Source organism: Propithecus coquereli, unplaced genomic scaffold (assembly GCF_000956105.1).
Source record: "Propithecus coquereli isolate 6110/MARCELLA unplaced genomic scaffold, Pcoq_1.0 Scaffold29, whole genome shotgun sequence".
Lineage (NCBI taxonomy): Eukaryota > Metazoa > Chordata > Mammalia > Primates > Indriidae > Propithecus > Propithecus coquereli.
Genome location: NW_012148507.1, coordinates 1,020,040 through 1,036,341, shown reverse-complemented (window position 1 = coordinate 1,036,341; position 16,302 = coordinate 1,020,040). Strand labels below are relative to the sequence as shown.

At 41.3% G+C, this 16,302-nt stretch overlaps 1 protein-coding gene across 1 annotated transcript in view; it reads right to left on the bottom strand.

Moving 5' to 3' along the window:
• Positions 1 to 6,418: 6,418 nt before the first annotated feature.
• The window catches only part of GCLC (glutamate-cysteine ligase, catalytic subunit), a 50,348-nt gene continuing 40,464 nt past the window's right edge, over positions 6,419 to 16,302 (bottom strand). Inside the window, exons 11-16 of the mRNA XM_012648602.1 lie at positions 15,913 to 16,005; positions 15,495 to 15,599; positions 9,501 to 9,582; positions 9,317 to 9,420; positions 9,120 to 9,240; positions 6,419 to 8,075 (exon numbers count right to left, since the gene is read on the bottom strand). Coding sequence (XP_012504056.1) covers positions 7,864 to 8,075; positions 9,120 to 9,240; positions 9,317 to 9,420; positions 9,501 to 9,582; positions 15,495 to 15,599; positions 15,913 to 16,005 — 717 coding nt within the window. The 3' untranslated portion in view covers positions 6,419 to 7,863. The remainder of the gene's footprint in view (positions 8,076 to 9,119; positions 9,241 to 9,316; positions 9,421 to 9,500; positions 9,583 to 15,494; positions 15,600 to 15,912; positions 16,006 to 16,302) is intronic.

Genomic DNA, 16,302 nt, shown 5'->3' with positions numbered 1-16,302 from the left:
GTCTATCATCTAAAGCATTGAAATCATACCAAATATTTTATGACCACAATGAGACTATGCTAGAGATCAATAATAAAAGAAAATATTTAGGAAATTCTCAAAGATTTTGAAGTGAAGCTACATGCTACTAAATAACCCATGATCAAAGAAGAAATCACAATGGATGTTAGAAAATACTTATAACTGAACAATAATGGAAATACAATAAACAAAATGACTAGGAAGCATCTAAAACAGTAATAAATGTGAAATCCACAGCTTTGACTGCTTATGTTAGAGCACAAGCCTATTTCTATCTTAAGAAGAGAACAGAAATAAAATATATTTCAATATGGAATTTAATTTTACAGTAAATTTGCTCAGAATATGTGTCTATGAATTGGGGAATATTTATAAACCAATGAAACAAAATAGGTCACTAGAGGGCACTATTCTCTAACTTCCAGAGGAAAAAGTGTTTGATGTGGAAAATTTAGGAAAGGCTAACTCTGGAACAAACCTGAGAGCGTTGAGATTGTATCCCCCTATTTTGCAAATGAAACAATTGAGGCCCAGAGGGAGCAAATGACTTGTTCAACGTCACACAAATACAAGTAATAGGGTCAGAACTAGAACCCAGTCTCCTAAATCTTTAGAGCACATTGTGATTCTTCACGAAATCAGACAGACCCAGACTTTCCTATGGACGTTGGGAAAATGAGAGGCTCTTTTCCACGGGGGTTGCTCAGCTACTGTGATGCATGCCTGGGGTCACTGGAGCTGCTGCAAGGAGGGTGGGTGCTGGGGTCTGGGGCGCGTACTCCATGGAGAAAGCCTGCCCGAGAGTGAAACCCATATATTATAAAGCGTAGGCCAAGAGGGAAAGAGGACTTGATGGCATCTGAAGCCCCCCTTGGTGCTTGAAGCTAGCGCCACCTCTTGGACATTTCGGTTAGACAAGCTGGTAGATTTCCTTTTTACCTAAGGCTAGTTGGTACAGGAGTTTTCTGTCACTTGCATGCGAGAGTCCTCAATATGCGAAGCATCTTTACTCTGCAAGAAGACCAATAGTAATCAAAACGCATGGTTTTATTTATGACAAAGCAACGAAAGGTTCTAGGAAACTCACCAGGTGTTTGAGAGGTGATAAAATATGAGGAGTTTCTCCTGTTTCATTTTTTTTGCCCTGGAAATTTTAGTTCCTAAGTTGTCAGAATAATTGTTTTTCTCCCCTGACTACTCCATTGCATTCTCAGAACGATAACATTATTTCAAAGGAAACTGTTCAGAAAATGTGTTATATTGGTAGAAAGTAGATACAAGTTCTGTCATCTTTAATACAATAGTGTGCTCTGACTTCCAGGGGCAAAGAATAGGGAGTAAAAATAGCATGCCTGAACATTGTTTATGTACCTGGCTTTTATCTCGTTCGCACCTCATTTCCACTCCATACCAAGTCTGGAAAGTATCCTCATGTCTATTTTCTAGATGACACAAAGAGGTTATGCCACTTGCCTGAAGTCATGCAGTTAGTACGTGTAAATATTAGGATTTGAACTCAAGTCTATACTCTTGCTTTTTATGCTAGAAGTACTTGTATGCCATCCCAACCCAGTTTTTTTATTTTTTTTTATCTTTTTTGAGATGGGGGGGGGGGTCTTGCTCTTGCTTAGGCTGGTCTTGAACTCCTGACTCAAGAGATCCTCCACCTTGGCCTCCCAAAGTACTAGGATTACAGGCATGAGCCACCGTGCCCGGCCCCAACCCAGTCTTGATAAACCTTCCGGAAAGTGCAGAACACAACACTTTCAACAGAGATGTTAGCTTTTAAATTGTTTTCACTATGATGCCATGACGAAAGCATAAGGTATTCAAAGGGTAGGAAAAATGAAGTTATTTAACACATACACAGAGGTAGAGAGCTAGTTTCTGTTCAGAAAAATTCCTTTTTTTTTTTGAGAAGTTTAAAAATTTGATCTTAGCCAAAAAGGCCGAGAAGTGATTGCACAGTTTTTACTCATATTTTCCTGAGCTATAACAAACATAAAATGTGTAAAGTGCCCTCATCTTAAGTGTAGAGCTCAGTGATTCTTAAACATATTGATATCCATGAGCCACCACCTGGATTCAGAAATAGAACATGTCTAGCAACCCAGAAGTTTATGTCCTTCCAGTTGGTCCTCTCCCACTCCCACCCAGAGGTAACCACTGGTGGGCCTTCAGTAACTGTCTCTCCGCTTTGTCTGCCCTTGAACTTGTAAATGCAATCACTACAGTACACATTCCTTTGTATCTGGCTTCTTTCACTCAACATGACATCTGTGAGATGTGTCGCATGTGGCAGTTTTTTCTTTTCTGTCACTGTTATGTAGTCCGTTGTTCTTTTTTAATGCATCTTCCATACTTAGCTTTGTCATGTTTCATTTCATAGACTTAAGAAAGGGGCTTTGGGATTATCCAGCCTATGTCAGCCTCTGCTTACCGAGAAAATGCAACAGTCCAAGAAATGTGTCTTTCCCAGACAAGGTGGCCCAGCAAGGTCTCCTCACTTCCAGTCTAGTCCTCACCGGTCCCTTTCTGTCATGGACTGAATGTGTCTCCCCTAAATTCCTGTCAAAGCCTAACCCCCAAAGTGAGGGCATTTGGAGGTGGAGCCTTTGGGAGGTAATTAGATCATGAGGGCAGAGCCCTAACGAATGGGGTTAGGGGTCTTATAAGGAGGCGCAAGAGATGATCTCTGTCTCCAACACGTGAGGATACAGTAAGGTGACCATCTGCAAACCAGAGAGATCCCTTGCCAGGAACCAAATCTGCCAGCACCTTGACCGTGGACTTCCGGCCTCCACAACTCTGAGAAATAAACATCTGTTGCTTAAGTCACTCAGCAGCCTGAACCGAGATACCATCTTCTAACTTACACTTTTCTAAATGTCCCTTGGCATGTATTTCCAGAAGTGTTTACTGGAAATGTGAAATATTTACACAAAAGCATAATGGAGAGGAGAAGGCAGCTGGTAGAACTCGGTGGCTTGTCTTTAGGGAAAGTGAGGGAGCCTGACCCTCCGTGGCAAGCTCATCAGCAGGACTGCCGAAGACCATGCAACTAAGGAGCGTATTTACACTTCCGAAACTCATCTAGCCAAGCTCTGACAGCCCGCTTCCCTCTCACTATCTTCCCCTCTCTCAACACAACAAGCGGCTTCAAGGGTAGCTTCCACCTTTGCAAGACTTCAGGTCCCTGAGAAACCTTCCATCGATATGGACCAACCCATGCCACATCCTGCATTTCTACACATCTCTTGGCTAATTTTTTATCAGGTGGTGGTTTAGACTGTGAACTAAAAATGAAATCCTAAGCCTCCTGCTAACCGAGTGGACCCCTCTCAGCTCAGAGGACCCCAGAAAAACCTTAAAACTGAGTTCCCAGCCATGATGGGATGGCAGGTATAAAACACAATTGCACATATGCATGTTTTCTCTTTTTATAAATATTCATGACTCCTACATGGCTTGTTAGTTGTGTATATTTAGGCACCCTGCTCAGTATAGAATGCTGTTCCCTTTGTCCCTCCCTCCCATGAAGCACATGTTCCTGGCTTGTAGCCAGGAGTCCAGTTTCCTAGCCTGCCAGAATGGCCACCGTGGGCTACAAAACCTTTATGAGAAATAAAGCTCTCCTTTTTCCAAAGTATAAACGTCACTATTTTTCTTAGTTGACAAAAAGGAGGCCGGGGCATAGCGGCTCACACCTGTAATCCTATCACTCTGGGAGGCTGAGGTGGGAGGATTGCTTCCAACCTGAGCAAGAGTGAGACCCCATCTCCACTAAAAATAGAAAAATTAGTTGGCTGTCCTGGCATGAGCCTGTAGTCCCAGCTACTTGGGAGTCTGAGGCTGCAATGAGCTACGATGACGCCACTGCAACTCTACCTGGGTCGACAGAGCAGAGACTGTCTCAAAAAAGACAAACAAAAAGGGCTAAGGCAAGCTCAAGGCTCACAGCTAGCCTCAGAGATAGGCCAAAGTGGCAAAGGCATCTGAGGACCAGGAGGAAATCTCTTATTCATGCAGGAGACTTGAGGGGCAGGAAACCAGATTTTAAGTTAGAAACAGGTTATGTATTAGGTTATTAACTATGAAATGTCCGAGTTCCTTAAGGACTAAGTTTGACAGTTGATACCTGACATTTCACTTTGACTCTTTTTATTGTGGAGGTACATCACTTTTTTAGAGCAATTTTTGTGAAACCATGGGTAAGTCAAAAATTCATGGCATTTTCGAATATGAGTTCCACCAGGAACCAATGCAGCTCAGACAGCTTGAAATATCAATGAAATATTTGGGAAGGATGTGGCTAATGAACACACAGTACATTGATGGTTTGGGTTCCATTCTGGTGATTTTAATCTTGAAAATGAGCCACATGGGCAACCTGAGACCAAAGTGGATAATGATGAGCTGAAAGCTGTAGTGGAAGTGAATCCATCTGAACCTACGCATCAATTAGCAGCAAGGCTTGATGTTACTATTCCAACAATATTGGACCATTTGAAACAAATAGGCAAGGTAAAGAAGCTGGGTATTTGAGTTCTGCATGAATTAACACATTGACTGCCACACTAGAAAAAGAATATTTTTCCTTGGAGCCACGGTGTTTTATCATGAAAATAGAACAAAAACTTCGAAAACAAAACGATCCTTTCTAATTTAACGAAAAATTTGTTTTTTGGTTTTCTGTGCTTGAGTTATACACCACTTGAAAAACAGTTCACGCAGTTCCCAAGGTGAAGAGATGTGTGAGTTACATATGTTTCACGAGGCCCTGGGCTCAAAACTAGCATGAGTTAAGTACAACTCACATGGCAGTTAATGTATTAAACCAGCATCAGCAGAGAAATCGTCTTGGAGCTTGCCTTTCTCTGCTGTCACAACATAAAGGTGAACCATTTCTACACCATGTCAACCATTTCTATTGTTATGTGTGATGAAAAATGGATTCTCTTTGCTAATTCCAAGTGTTCGGCACAATGGTTGGATAAAGTGCCGAAACAGTCCCAAACTGAATATTCATCAAAAAAAGCTAATGGTGTCTGTTTGGGGTCCAGCACTGGTATTATCCACTATAGCTTCATGAAACCTGGTCAGTCGATTACAGCGGATATCTACTGCAACCAACTGGACAAAATGATGAGGATGCTTGTGGTTAAGCAGCCAAGACTGGTCACTAGAGACAGGCCGACCCTCTTGTAAGACAATGCTGTCTCACAAACAACGTTGCTCAAACTACAGCAGCCATTTGTGATTTCATGGCCACCTGCTCTCCAGGTTTCTTTGCTTCTGGCATAAACAAACTACTGTTAAGATGGGAAAACTGTGTCAATAGTGTATACAATATAAATATATAAATGCATACTTGTACTGCTTAATTGTACTGCTTGAGATAAACAACTTTTAATTCAAAATCGGACATTTCAGATTTAATGACCTGGTAACAGTCGGTTGTATCCCAAATGAGGCTCTGAAAGTCTGGGTTTGGCCACAGGTTATTTCTACCAAGGAGAAAGCACTTTTTGCTTACTTCAATGTTTATAGTTCTATTCCCCAAATCCCAAATTCTCAGCTGTGTTCAGATGGTAAAGCTCATGAAAGTTGTGGAGCTTACATTCTCTGTCTTGGAGAAAGAGTACTTTTACCTGATTTGTAGTAAGAAAAAAATCTAGACAGACACATCACATTAGAATTAAAGGTAACTGTTATTTAAAAATTGACTTGTCTATAACTCAGGTACAGAAGGTGATCCAAGTCCTTATTATTCATGCGGCCAGCAGACTAGCAACAGCATTACCTGGGAGTTAAATACAGAAAGGTGGGTCCCACCCGAGACTCACCAAACCAGAAGACCCCCAAGAGATTCATATGCAGATCACAGTTTGATAAGCAGTGCCCTAGAATCACTCAGATAAAGAAGTTCTGAGAAAAGTGTGTTGCTCAGATGAAGAACATTATTTCACGAACTCTGTGCATGTGTATGGGGGTGGACATTGACAGACAGACAGGAACTGAAAATGACTCTGCAGGACTGGCTGATTCAGTCTAAGTGTCTCCAGCCTAGACTGCAGTGTCCCCACAGCACCCACGTCACTCAGTGGCCACCATGTCCCCCCTAACCCAGCACAGTGGGGAGTCAGGAGAGAAAGAAAAATTCACTTCCAGGGGCACCGCAGTCATTTCAGCCACGCTTCAAGTCCTTCCCCTTCCCACAGGAGTTGACTGCTACTAAAAGAGATTAGGCATCCGTCTGTCCTAAGCTTCTTTCTAAAAACACCTGAGGATCACGATGATGAAGAAATAATTTCATGGCATCTGAGCTAGTTAAAAAACCCCAAACTCTACTACTATCGATTTAGTTGTAGAACTTAACACACGTGCGAGACTTTTCTGAATGCTAATTCCATTCTTTTATTTCCTCATACCACAAACATTTTAGTTTATCTGCCTTTTTACAACCTGATTTATAATAAGCAAATTGCAAATAAAAAACAGGCATTCTTTACTCCTCCAAAATGCATGTATGAAATACAGAACAAACTCTAGTATTTAAACATAAACAGGTTTAGCTGAAGCAACTTTATTGCAGTCTTAGAGTTAGCATTATAGTTTAAATATTTATGCCTGTAAAGGTATGCATAATCTACAGTACATAGTTGATCAGAAGCAGTTAAGACTTTTAACGAATTGAAAAAAACAAAACTTCAACACAAAGCTGTAACAACAATTATCTGAAACTGAAATTATTTACAATTAAACATCTGGGGCCCTGATTCACAAAACTTAGTGCATTTCATGATTTATGAGTTTTATAGAGAACGTAAGCAGTATGTAGAATGTTCCCCAGGTAAAATCTGGGGTGAATGGCTTTTAGAAGAAAGTCTATCAATATACTTACTGAAAACTAGAGATAGAGTAACAGAACTAAAGCAAATGCATAAGATTTGAAAATTTAAGTATATAGCAGCAATCAGAATTAACAGGCAACAACGTAAGAGCTAATGCCATTTTGACAGTACTCTTGGTATGTATAGGAAGAAAAATGATTTTTTAGTTAAAAAAAAGTCACCCCCATAATCACTACATGTGAATTCTGGGCAATAGTCTCCCTTCTTCCTACAGAGTTGTCTTAATTGTTAATTAGCTGTTAAGCTTAATGTCTGAAACAGAAAGTCTAAACAAAGAAGGAAAGTTCCTTTTATACACAGTCATAAGACTTCAATGGGTTTTATTCAAGTATGAAAGCTTAGGGCAAGGTGACCGAATGGTTAGCTATTCCAACTGCCACAGAAATATCATAGATAAGGTGCCAGAAACCTAAGATTACCCTTGAAGCACTTCAATGGATTTAAGTGATTTTATGTACCCAAGGGAGGAGATGACTCAAAGAAAATTAACAAGAGAAAGTGTTTTCAAAGTGAAGTGATAAATTTCAGTGAATCAGGTCCCAGGTAGTCTTTAAAGGAACGAAAATTTACAGTAAACATTTTAAACTCTGGAATGCAGGTATTGTACAATTACCAGTGCATTTACAAAACTGCTTAGGCAGTAGTTGCTCCAGAGTCAAGAATTAAAAAATGTACAAGCCAGTTCACAATGACTGTAGATATGTTATTAAAATACATTGTTAATCATAAAAATACTTTACTATGTACATGTACTGTATAAACTCTAGATTTACCTACTGAAGGAAGCCTCTAAATCAATTCCTGGCCCATTGGTCCAGGAAACAGTGCAGCTCTATTTGGTCTTCATACTATACACTTGGGCTGACAGGCATGGTACTGCAGCCGGTCGTCAACAAAACAGTAATGCATTTTTCTTTTTGCAGAGTGTCTAGTTGGAAGACTCAGTTTTACTTCCACTGTATTTTACTTTCCTAAATGCTGATCCGAGTAACTCTGGGCATTCACATAATTCATTTGCAATTTGGTTACACTTCAAAAGAAGGCTATAATTCATTTCATCAGTTATTACACTGTCTTGCTTGTAGTCAGGATGGTTTGCGATAAACTCCCTCATCCATCTGGCAACAGTCATTAGTTCTCCTAAAAAAAAAAAAAAAAATTTTAGGGTAACATAATAGAAGTGTACGTGTGTGTGTTTTCTTTTTAATAAGTTGATATTTAATGGCTAGCATAAACATTCTTAAGAGGAATCACTATGACTTTTTAGTGTAGCCACATGGCAGGGGTTGGGAACGTCTTTCACAGTGTCTGAAGAACTCCTCCTGGGGAAGAATTGTAGGCTGCAGGCAGGCAATGAGAACGCACACATCCAGTTTCTGTGGTACCTGTTAGATGCCACCCATTTGCCGACCTTGCCAACTCCCAGGGGACAGGAGCCAGCACATATGTACAAGAGCATGTGTCCTTCCATTTGGCCAGAAGGCTAGGACTACATACGCTGGCGTCATGAGACTGCCTCAGAGGACTGTAGGGTCCCTCCAGTGATCTTGGATCAAAGTGGTAGAGAGAATAAAGAGCAGTAAGTAGAGTGAATGAAGAGGGAAACTGGTGATATGGGGTTCTACCGCTTTCCTTTGTGCCGCCAGAAAGTTCACAGAAGGCTCAAGAGAAATACAGATGCCACTACCATTATCACCGTTACTTTTATTAACAGCTGACGGCCCCCTGGTACTGAGTTCTGTTAGGTACTGTGACGGGGTCTCCTCAAAGCTCACAAAGAAGGGGGTTCCCAAGAGGCTCACTGCTTGGAGGCGGGCGAGGAACTAGACATCAGAGTTCCTCAGTTCCTTGATGCGGCATAAACTGGTCCACGATGATGAACGACGGACACAGCTGGACATAACTAATAGGCAATCCAGATACCATATTTCATCACCTGAGATGCCACTGATTTGAAGACGAACCTCTATTTCACGAACCAGTAAGAAAAAAAAACACTGCTAATCCAAACCGTGACTCTCAAAGATTATAAGGTGTATCCAATTGCAGAAATGTTAAAATGTGAAAAGTTGTACATGGATAAAATATGGCATACTTTAAAAGACTACTTTAAGAAATTGAACATTTCAAGATTGTGTGGTTCTGCCCACATTATGATATTAAGTAAAGAAAAGGCTGTCATACCAGATGCTCTCTTCTTAATCAGCTTTAGGTAGTTGAGAATACTACATCTCGTGTCCACATCCACTTCCATGTTTTCAAGGTAAGAGTTCAGAATTGGGATCAGCCCGGGAAACACACCTTCCTACAAGAGGCAGGACACGCTGTGAACTCCTTGCCAGGCGGCAGGCAGAGCGAGATGTACTGTACGGGGCCCCTACCTTCCCGTTGATGATGGTGTCTATGCTCATGAGGGTGTACTCCTCCACAGCGGGCTCCGTGCTGTGCTGGGCCTTGCCACACCCGTCCACCACAGCATTGCCACCTGCCGGAGGAAAAGGCGGAGGGGCTTCAGTGGCTTGTTGCAGCATAAACCGATCCTAAAAATCTCAAAGAATGTAATACCTTTGCAAATGTCTTTCCTGAAGTAAAACATGTCCCGCAAGACAGCATCTCGTTTCTGTGCTACTTTCATGTTTTCATCAACCTAAGGGAGAAAAAGAATCATGACTAAGTCCAAAAACATTCTCCACCAAACACAGAAATCGTAGTGCTTTCCTCGCTTCTGCAATGAGAACTCATTCCCGTGTGAATTCTACTTTCCCTTCCAATGCTTTCCGGTTGGAAGAATAGACTATTTACGTGGGGCCTGCGTCACTCAACCACAGATTGGTATGTGCTTTTTAATACCAGTCGGGGAATTTTAAGAGAAGCTTACCTTAAAGAACGAACCCAAACTTATGTTCATGTAGAATGTCTGCCATTCAAAGCACCTTTGTGCCTCAACCTTGCAATGAACCTACAGTGTTGGGAGGGCAGGTGGCCAGTTCCCTTCACACAGTACAGCGGCTCACCGGAGTTCTCAGGGCAATGAAGGCGGGGCAGGCTAGACGCCATTCTCCTGACTGCCAAGTTCAGTGTTCGTCCTTTCCTGCCACTGGGGTTTTGCCTCCCCAGTTTAGTGAGGAAAGGGAAGAAGAGTCAGCGGGCTGTCGGATCTGGAATAAGGGGACAGCCCTCCAAGGGCAGAGGGTCACCGCTGCTTGCGCCACTGCCAGAGCTGCCTCATTTATGAACTCTTTTGTCTGTGAACTCTCCATTTCTCCAGTGACTTTTTAAGACCTTCAAAGTAGAACTTTTCAACGTTTTAGTAGCAATCCCTTATTTTCTGTAATGAAATCTTATGGGGAATCTCAATATATAAAATAGCCACTAGTTAAGAGAGCCAGGTTGAAGTGGTACTCAATCTTAGTATCAGATGATACTAAATCTTTACTTATTAGGTCATTAAATATGAAATGTCAGATTTTGAATCAAAAGCGTAGCTTACTATATCTCAAACAAGCAGTACAATTAGTCAAAATATGCAACTGAAGTACGGACAGAGTTTTGCCATCTTAACGGTAGCTTGTTTACGCCAGCAGCAAAAAAGCCTGGAGAGCAAGCAGCCATGAAATCAAGAAAGGTGTTTTCCACAGCTTGTGGAGAATTGAGTATTTTTCCTTGCAAGAAGGGGTCCAAAGCCTGGAAGAAGTGGTAGTCGGGCGATGCAAGGTCTGGTGAATACAGTGGATGACAGAGCTTCCAAGTCCAGCTTCTGTAGTTTGAGCAGGGTTGTCTTTCAAGAGGATTGGCCTGTCTCTATTGACCAATCTCGGCTGCTTAATCACAAGCATCCTCCTCATTTTGTCCAAATGGCTGCAGTAGACATCTGCTGTAATTGACTGACCAGGTTTCATGAAGCTGTAGTGGTTAATACCAGTGCTGGGCCACCAAACAGACACCATTAGCTTTTTTGATGAATATTCAGTTTTGGACTGTGTTTTGACACTTCATCTCATCCAGCCATTGTGCTGAACAGCTGTGATTGTCAAAAAGAGCCCATTTTCCATCACAAATAACAATATGGTGTAGAAATGGTTTACCTTTATGTTGTGACAACAAAGAAAGGCAAGCTTCGAGACAATTTCTCTTCTGACACTCTAATTCATGTGGAACCCTCTATCCAGCTTCTTTACCTTGCCCATTTGTTTCAAATGGTCCAATATTGTTGGAATTGTAATGTCAAACCTTGCTGCTAATTCACACGTAGGTCGAGATGGATTTGCTTCCAATACTACAGCTTTCAGCTCAGCATTATCTACCTTGGTCTCAGGTCACCCACATGGCTCATTTTTCAGGGTTAAAATCGCCAGAACGGAATTTGTCAAACCATAGACATACTGTGCATTCATTATCCACATCCTTCCCAAACACTTCATTGACATTCCACCAAGCTGCCTGGACTACACTGGGTCCATGACAGAACTCACAGTCGAAAATGGCATGCATTTTTGACTTATCCATGGTTTCACAAAAATTGCTCTAAAAAAAATTTAAAAGATAATCACAAGCCAAAATGTACACGTGAAAGACTGAGGAGGTACCTTCACCTTAAAAATAAAACAAGAAGTGTCTAAGTGAAATGTCAGAGATATCAACTGTCAAACTTAGTGCTAAAGGAAATCGGACATTTCATACTTAACACTTAGCCTCCTCCCATACTCATTATAGGGGGAGTCCTATTGTTATTGCTTCATTTTTTAAAAGACATATAGGACCTTCTGAATAATCTCAATACTTGTAGGAGCATATTCAAATATTAAATAATAGTCTAAAATTCCACTATGGCCATGAACATCTCTTATTTTCATTTCAAATAATATTTGGCTTTTTTCTTAGTCTTGAGAAAAGTTCATAAAGACTACTGGTTTTACTTTAATTTCTGCTTTTATGAATTCCTTTTTAAAAGTATATTTTATGATCACTCTTTAGATTCTTAACTGCTTAGGTTTATTTTCAATCTTATTAAGACATTTAAAGCTATGATTTTCGTCTTTGAGACCATTTCTGCCAGCACCCCACTGCCATTCGCTCTCCTGTACAATCTGTAATTCTAATTTTGATTCATCTAAAACCTACTGGGAATGACATTTTAAATTTTCAATAGTTAAATTTCTCTAGAATATCTTTTTGTTCAATTTGAGTGGGAATGCATTCTGTATGTCTACTTTTGAGAAGTAAAGATTTCCCTTAATTTTTGTAAATCTTCCTCAGGGCATCTGAAGAATGCCGTGGCACGAGGTATGTGATACAGGCCATACAAACCCGCTTATTAACCATGTCCTTTAGTTCCCCAGTGGCCTTTCTCCTCCTTTGATGATACAACCTGCCGGTTACTGAGTAACACGTGAGGTGCTCTGCTAAGTGGGGTTTGCCTCCATTAATCTTGCCTGGGCTCACGACAGCCCACCTATCCCCATCTGCATGTGGAAACTGAGGCACTGAGATGGAGAGTAACTTGTCCAGGTTAAAAAGCTAGTAAGCAGTACAAGGGATTTATGTATTTAGCTCTCACAACTGAAGCCATATTTTACCCATCACCTTAAATTCTTCCCATGATTCTAAGAAGTGTTGTTACACTTTATGGTACAAAAAGAACTGTGGCTTTAACATCGTCTTGGAAGAATATATAAAATTGCTTTCCCTATCCGATTTAATACTTTCTACTTCATATTTTACTTTCTCTGATATTATTAATACTTTGTCATTCCTGTTAGCCTTTTAAAAGGTCATTGTGGACTGGACTCACACCTGTATTCCCAGTACTTTGGGACACTAAAGGTAGGACAATTGCTTGGGGACAAGGAATTCAAGACTAGCCTGGGAAACATATTAAGACTCTGTCTCTACAAAAAATTTTAAAAAATTAGACGGGCATGGTGGCATGTTGTCTACAGTGCCGGCTATGTGGGAGGCTGAGGCAGGAGGATCGCTTGAGCCCAGAAGTTTGAGGTTACAGCGACCTATGATGACACCACTGCACTCTAGCCTGGATGACACAGCAAGACCCTGTCTCAAAGAAAAAAAAAAGATCATCATGTAGCTCTTTACTGCCAGCATTTGTCCTTATTTTAGGTATGTCTTTTGCAAACAATTTATAAAAGTAATGTTGCTGTTTTATATTATCTTTTTAGCCCTTTCATAGGACAGTTTAGTCTACTGAAATTTGTTTTCATTTTATTTTTACACCATTTTATGTCCTGTGGGCTACAGCATCTTACCATTCCCCTGGCTCCACACCTGATTTTGTGGCACTGTAAAGTTTTCTTTGTTCATTTTCCAACCCTTTTAGTCAGCAGTTTAGAAGTAATAAATCATATTTCTATACTATTAGTAATTTACCTTACTTTGAAAGCAGGTAGTTTTGAAATTATCACTGTAAATGTCAAGTATTGAAAAATATCTACCATTCATCTCCTTCTACTATCCCCTTGCCTGGTGTTATGGTCTGAATGTTTGTGTCCCCTGCCCACCAAAATTTATACATTGAAACTTAATCCCCATTGGGACAGTATTAGAAGGTGGAGGCTTTGGGAGGTGATTAGGTCATGAAGGCTCTACCCTCATGAAGGGCACTAGTGCTCTGATAAAAGAGACCCCAGAGTGCTACCTAGCCCCTTCCACCATGTGAGGATGCAGGAAGAAGGCACCAAACATGAACCAGACAGTGAACTCTCACCAGATGCTGAATCTGCCAGTGCCTTGATGTCGGACTTCCTAGCCTTCAGACGTGTGAGCGATACATTTCTGTTTTTCGTAAGCCACCCAGTTTGTGGCATTTTTGTTATAGCAGCCCAAACAGTCTAGACTAAGATGCTAGAAAAGACTTCCAGCATACTTTTAGCCCTAACTTGATCTATTAAGTTTTGTTAGAATCACCTGGAATTTAAGGACTAATTTGGCTGGGAGAAGAATTCTGTGGTCCTAATTCTTTACCTTTCAGGATTCTGAAGGCTTCTTTCCATCTCTTTTCTAGTACTTAATGTTGTAAATGAAAAGCAGTATTAGCTGACTTTTCCACCCTTTGAAGGTATCCTAATTTTCTCTCCTGTCCTGACAGCTGGTTCTCTGAGATTCAGAAATGTCTAGATTTTTCTTTAAACATTTCTGTCTCATCCTTAATAGACTCTTACATTAAAGAAAATTCTATTATTTCTTTCATGTCTCTCCTATACAGAGTTTATTCTTTTCTTCTAAATTATTACGTAAATGCTGAACTTTCCAGAACAATTCTTCACCCTTCAGTCTTTTCCATACTTTCCATTTCTTCCCCATCCTGCTGGGATCAATCTTAATTTGGTCTCCCAAATCACTAACTTGGATCTTCAACATCTGCTCTGCTGGTGAGTATACTCGGTATACTTGAGTTTTAAAGGTACAGCTACCATGTTTTTTAAGAACTTCTATTCTCCAAATGTTCTTTGGTTCATAATGCTTGTTTACTTTATGGCTGTGATCCTTATCTAGAATTTAAGAATTCTTTCCAGTTTCTTGAATCAACTATATTTCACTGAGAACACTATACTCTGTAAGACCAGCTGGGCCCTTTTCTTTAAGGCTCTTAATTATTCTCAATTTTCTGTTGACTTTCAGACCTCTATTTTCATTTATAAAGAAAGGCCTTGACTGGTAGTTTACATGGACTCTCCCTTAGATAGATTTGGTCTCCCCAGCAGGTATCCATAAAGGCAATGTGGGTGCACAGAATCCTATGGGCCACCTTCAGTCTGGGTGGTGACAAGCGGGCAGGTACAGGCTGACAGCCAGACTTCCTTCAGGGGACGTTGGGGGGACAGGCACAGGCGGCAAACCCCTAGTGAAGGGAGCAGAGAGCAAGGCATCCTGGGGACAGACGCTGGGGCTAAGTAGTTTCATTCTTGCTTCCATGTTTGCGGTGACAGAGCTGCTCCACTTCTCCTCTCTGTGGCCCTGACACCCTTAGCAGGAGCCCCTGCAGCGGAGCCCTCTCTCTGCTTAGCATCTTTCCCAGTCACTCTCTGCCGAGAGGACCACAGGAACCAAAGGCCCCCACCTTCCTCAGCTGTCCTGCCTCATCATCTACAGTTGCTCTAAGGCTCTGCTGGGAAACTTCTCCCAGAAAGCTTCCTTTTCGTCTTTGTTGAGCTGGGGCTGATTAACTCCGATTTGCTTTTCTGGCAGTCCAGTGCCATCTACGTTCTTCATAAACGTCGCAAGTTCGGTTCTATTGAGACCTTTCCCTGCAGCCAGAGGTTACACTTTCCCCTCCTATCCTAATTTTAATATTGTAATCAAAATGGGATTTTGGGGTGGATGAAACCAATTTGTGGGACTACTTGTAGCCATCATCATCTTCAATGGAAATCCTTTAGAAATAAAGCTTATGTTTAAAAGGAAAAAAAGAATACAGTGGAGGGAGAAGCATTTTATTGTAAAGGGTAAACAATTCTAGACGAAGTCAGATTTCAAATAACAGAGATACAAATGACTGTATCTATAGATATCTCTACCCATCACCATAATGAAACACATCCTCACCTTTGACAGAGGAATGAGAAAATCCAGTTTGTACGAAAGGATCACTCTGGTGAGCAGTACCACAAACACCACATAGGCAGAGTTCTCAAAGTCTGTTAACTGAACCTAGACAAGCAGAAGCCCAGAGAAGTTATGGACCAACGACACAAATGTGCTCTTCCCTGGCCCAGGCCCCTCCTCGAATCACATCATTCCCTAACCCTCTCCTAATTCCCATCTGGGTCTGGAAGTCCTCTGCCCACGTCTATTCTCAGAAACCAACCTGCCTTAGCTTTTGGACTCGCTTTTAATGTGCACATGCCGGATTTTTATTGCCATATAACAAATTTAAGAGGCTTCTGACAGGAGCCTCAGAGGGTGACGAACAGTCAGAGGAAGAGTGCTTTTGAGCCAGTTCCTGCTGACGCCCGGGTCTTACCTCCATGGGTCGGAATTCGACTCTCCATCCAATATCTGAGTTTGGAGGAGGGGGCTTAAATCTCATTGTCTGCCAATTTGTGGACTGAATATTCTATAATAAAAAAGAGAATAAACCAAATTTTCCACACGTCCAGGAAAATATTAAGATGATTTGCTATTTAATTAGGGAAGAAGACTGTTTACTATCCGTGCCAAATACTCTTTAACTTACAAACACAAAAATGTGTAACTTTGTTGGAGCATGTTCATGAAAAGTCAGACACCCTACCCCTGCATGCCTCATCCCCACTCCTGCTGTCTACCCCCACGACTGGGCAGCCTCTGAGGAGCCACACGGCCCACCCTTATTCCCACTCTGCGAGTTCTGGCAGCCAGGCTGCCATTCTGA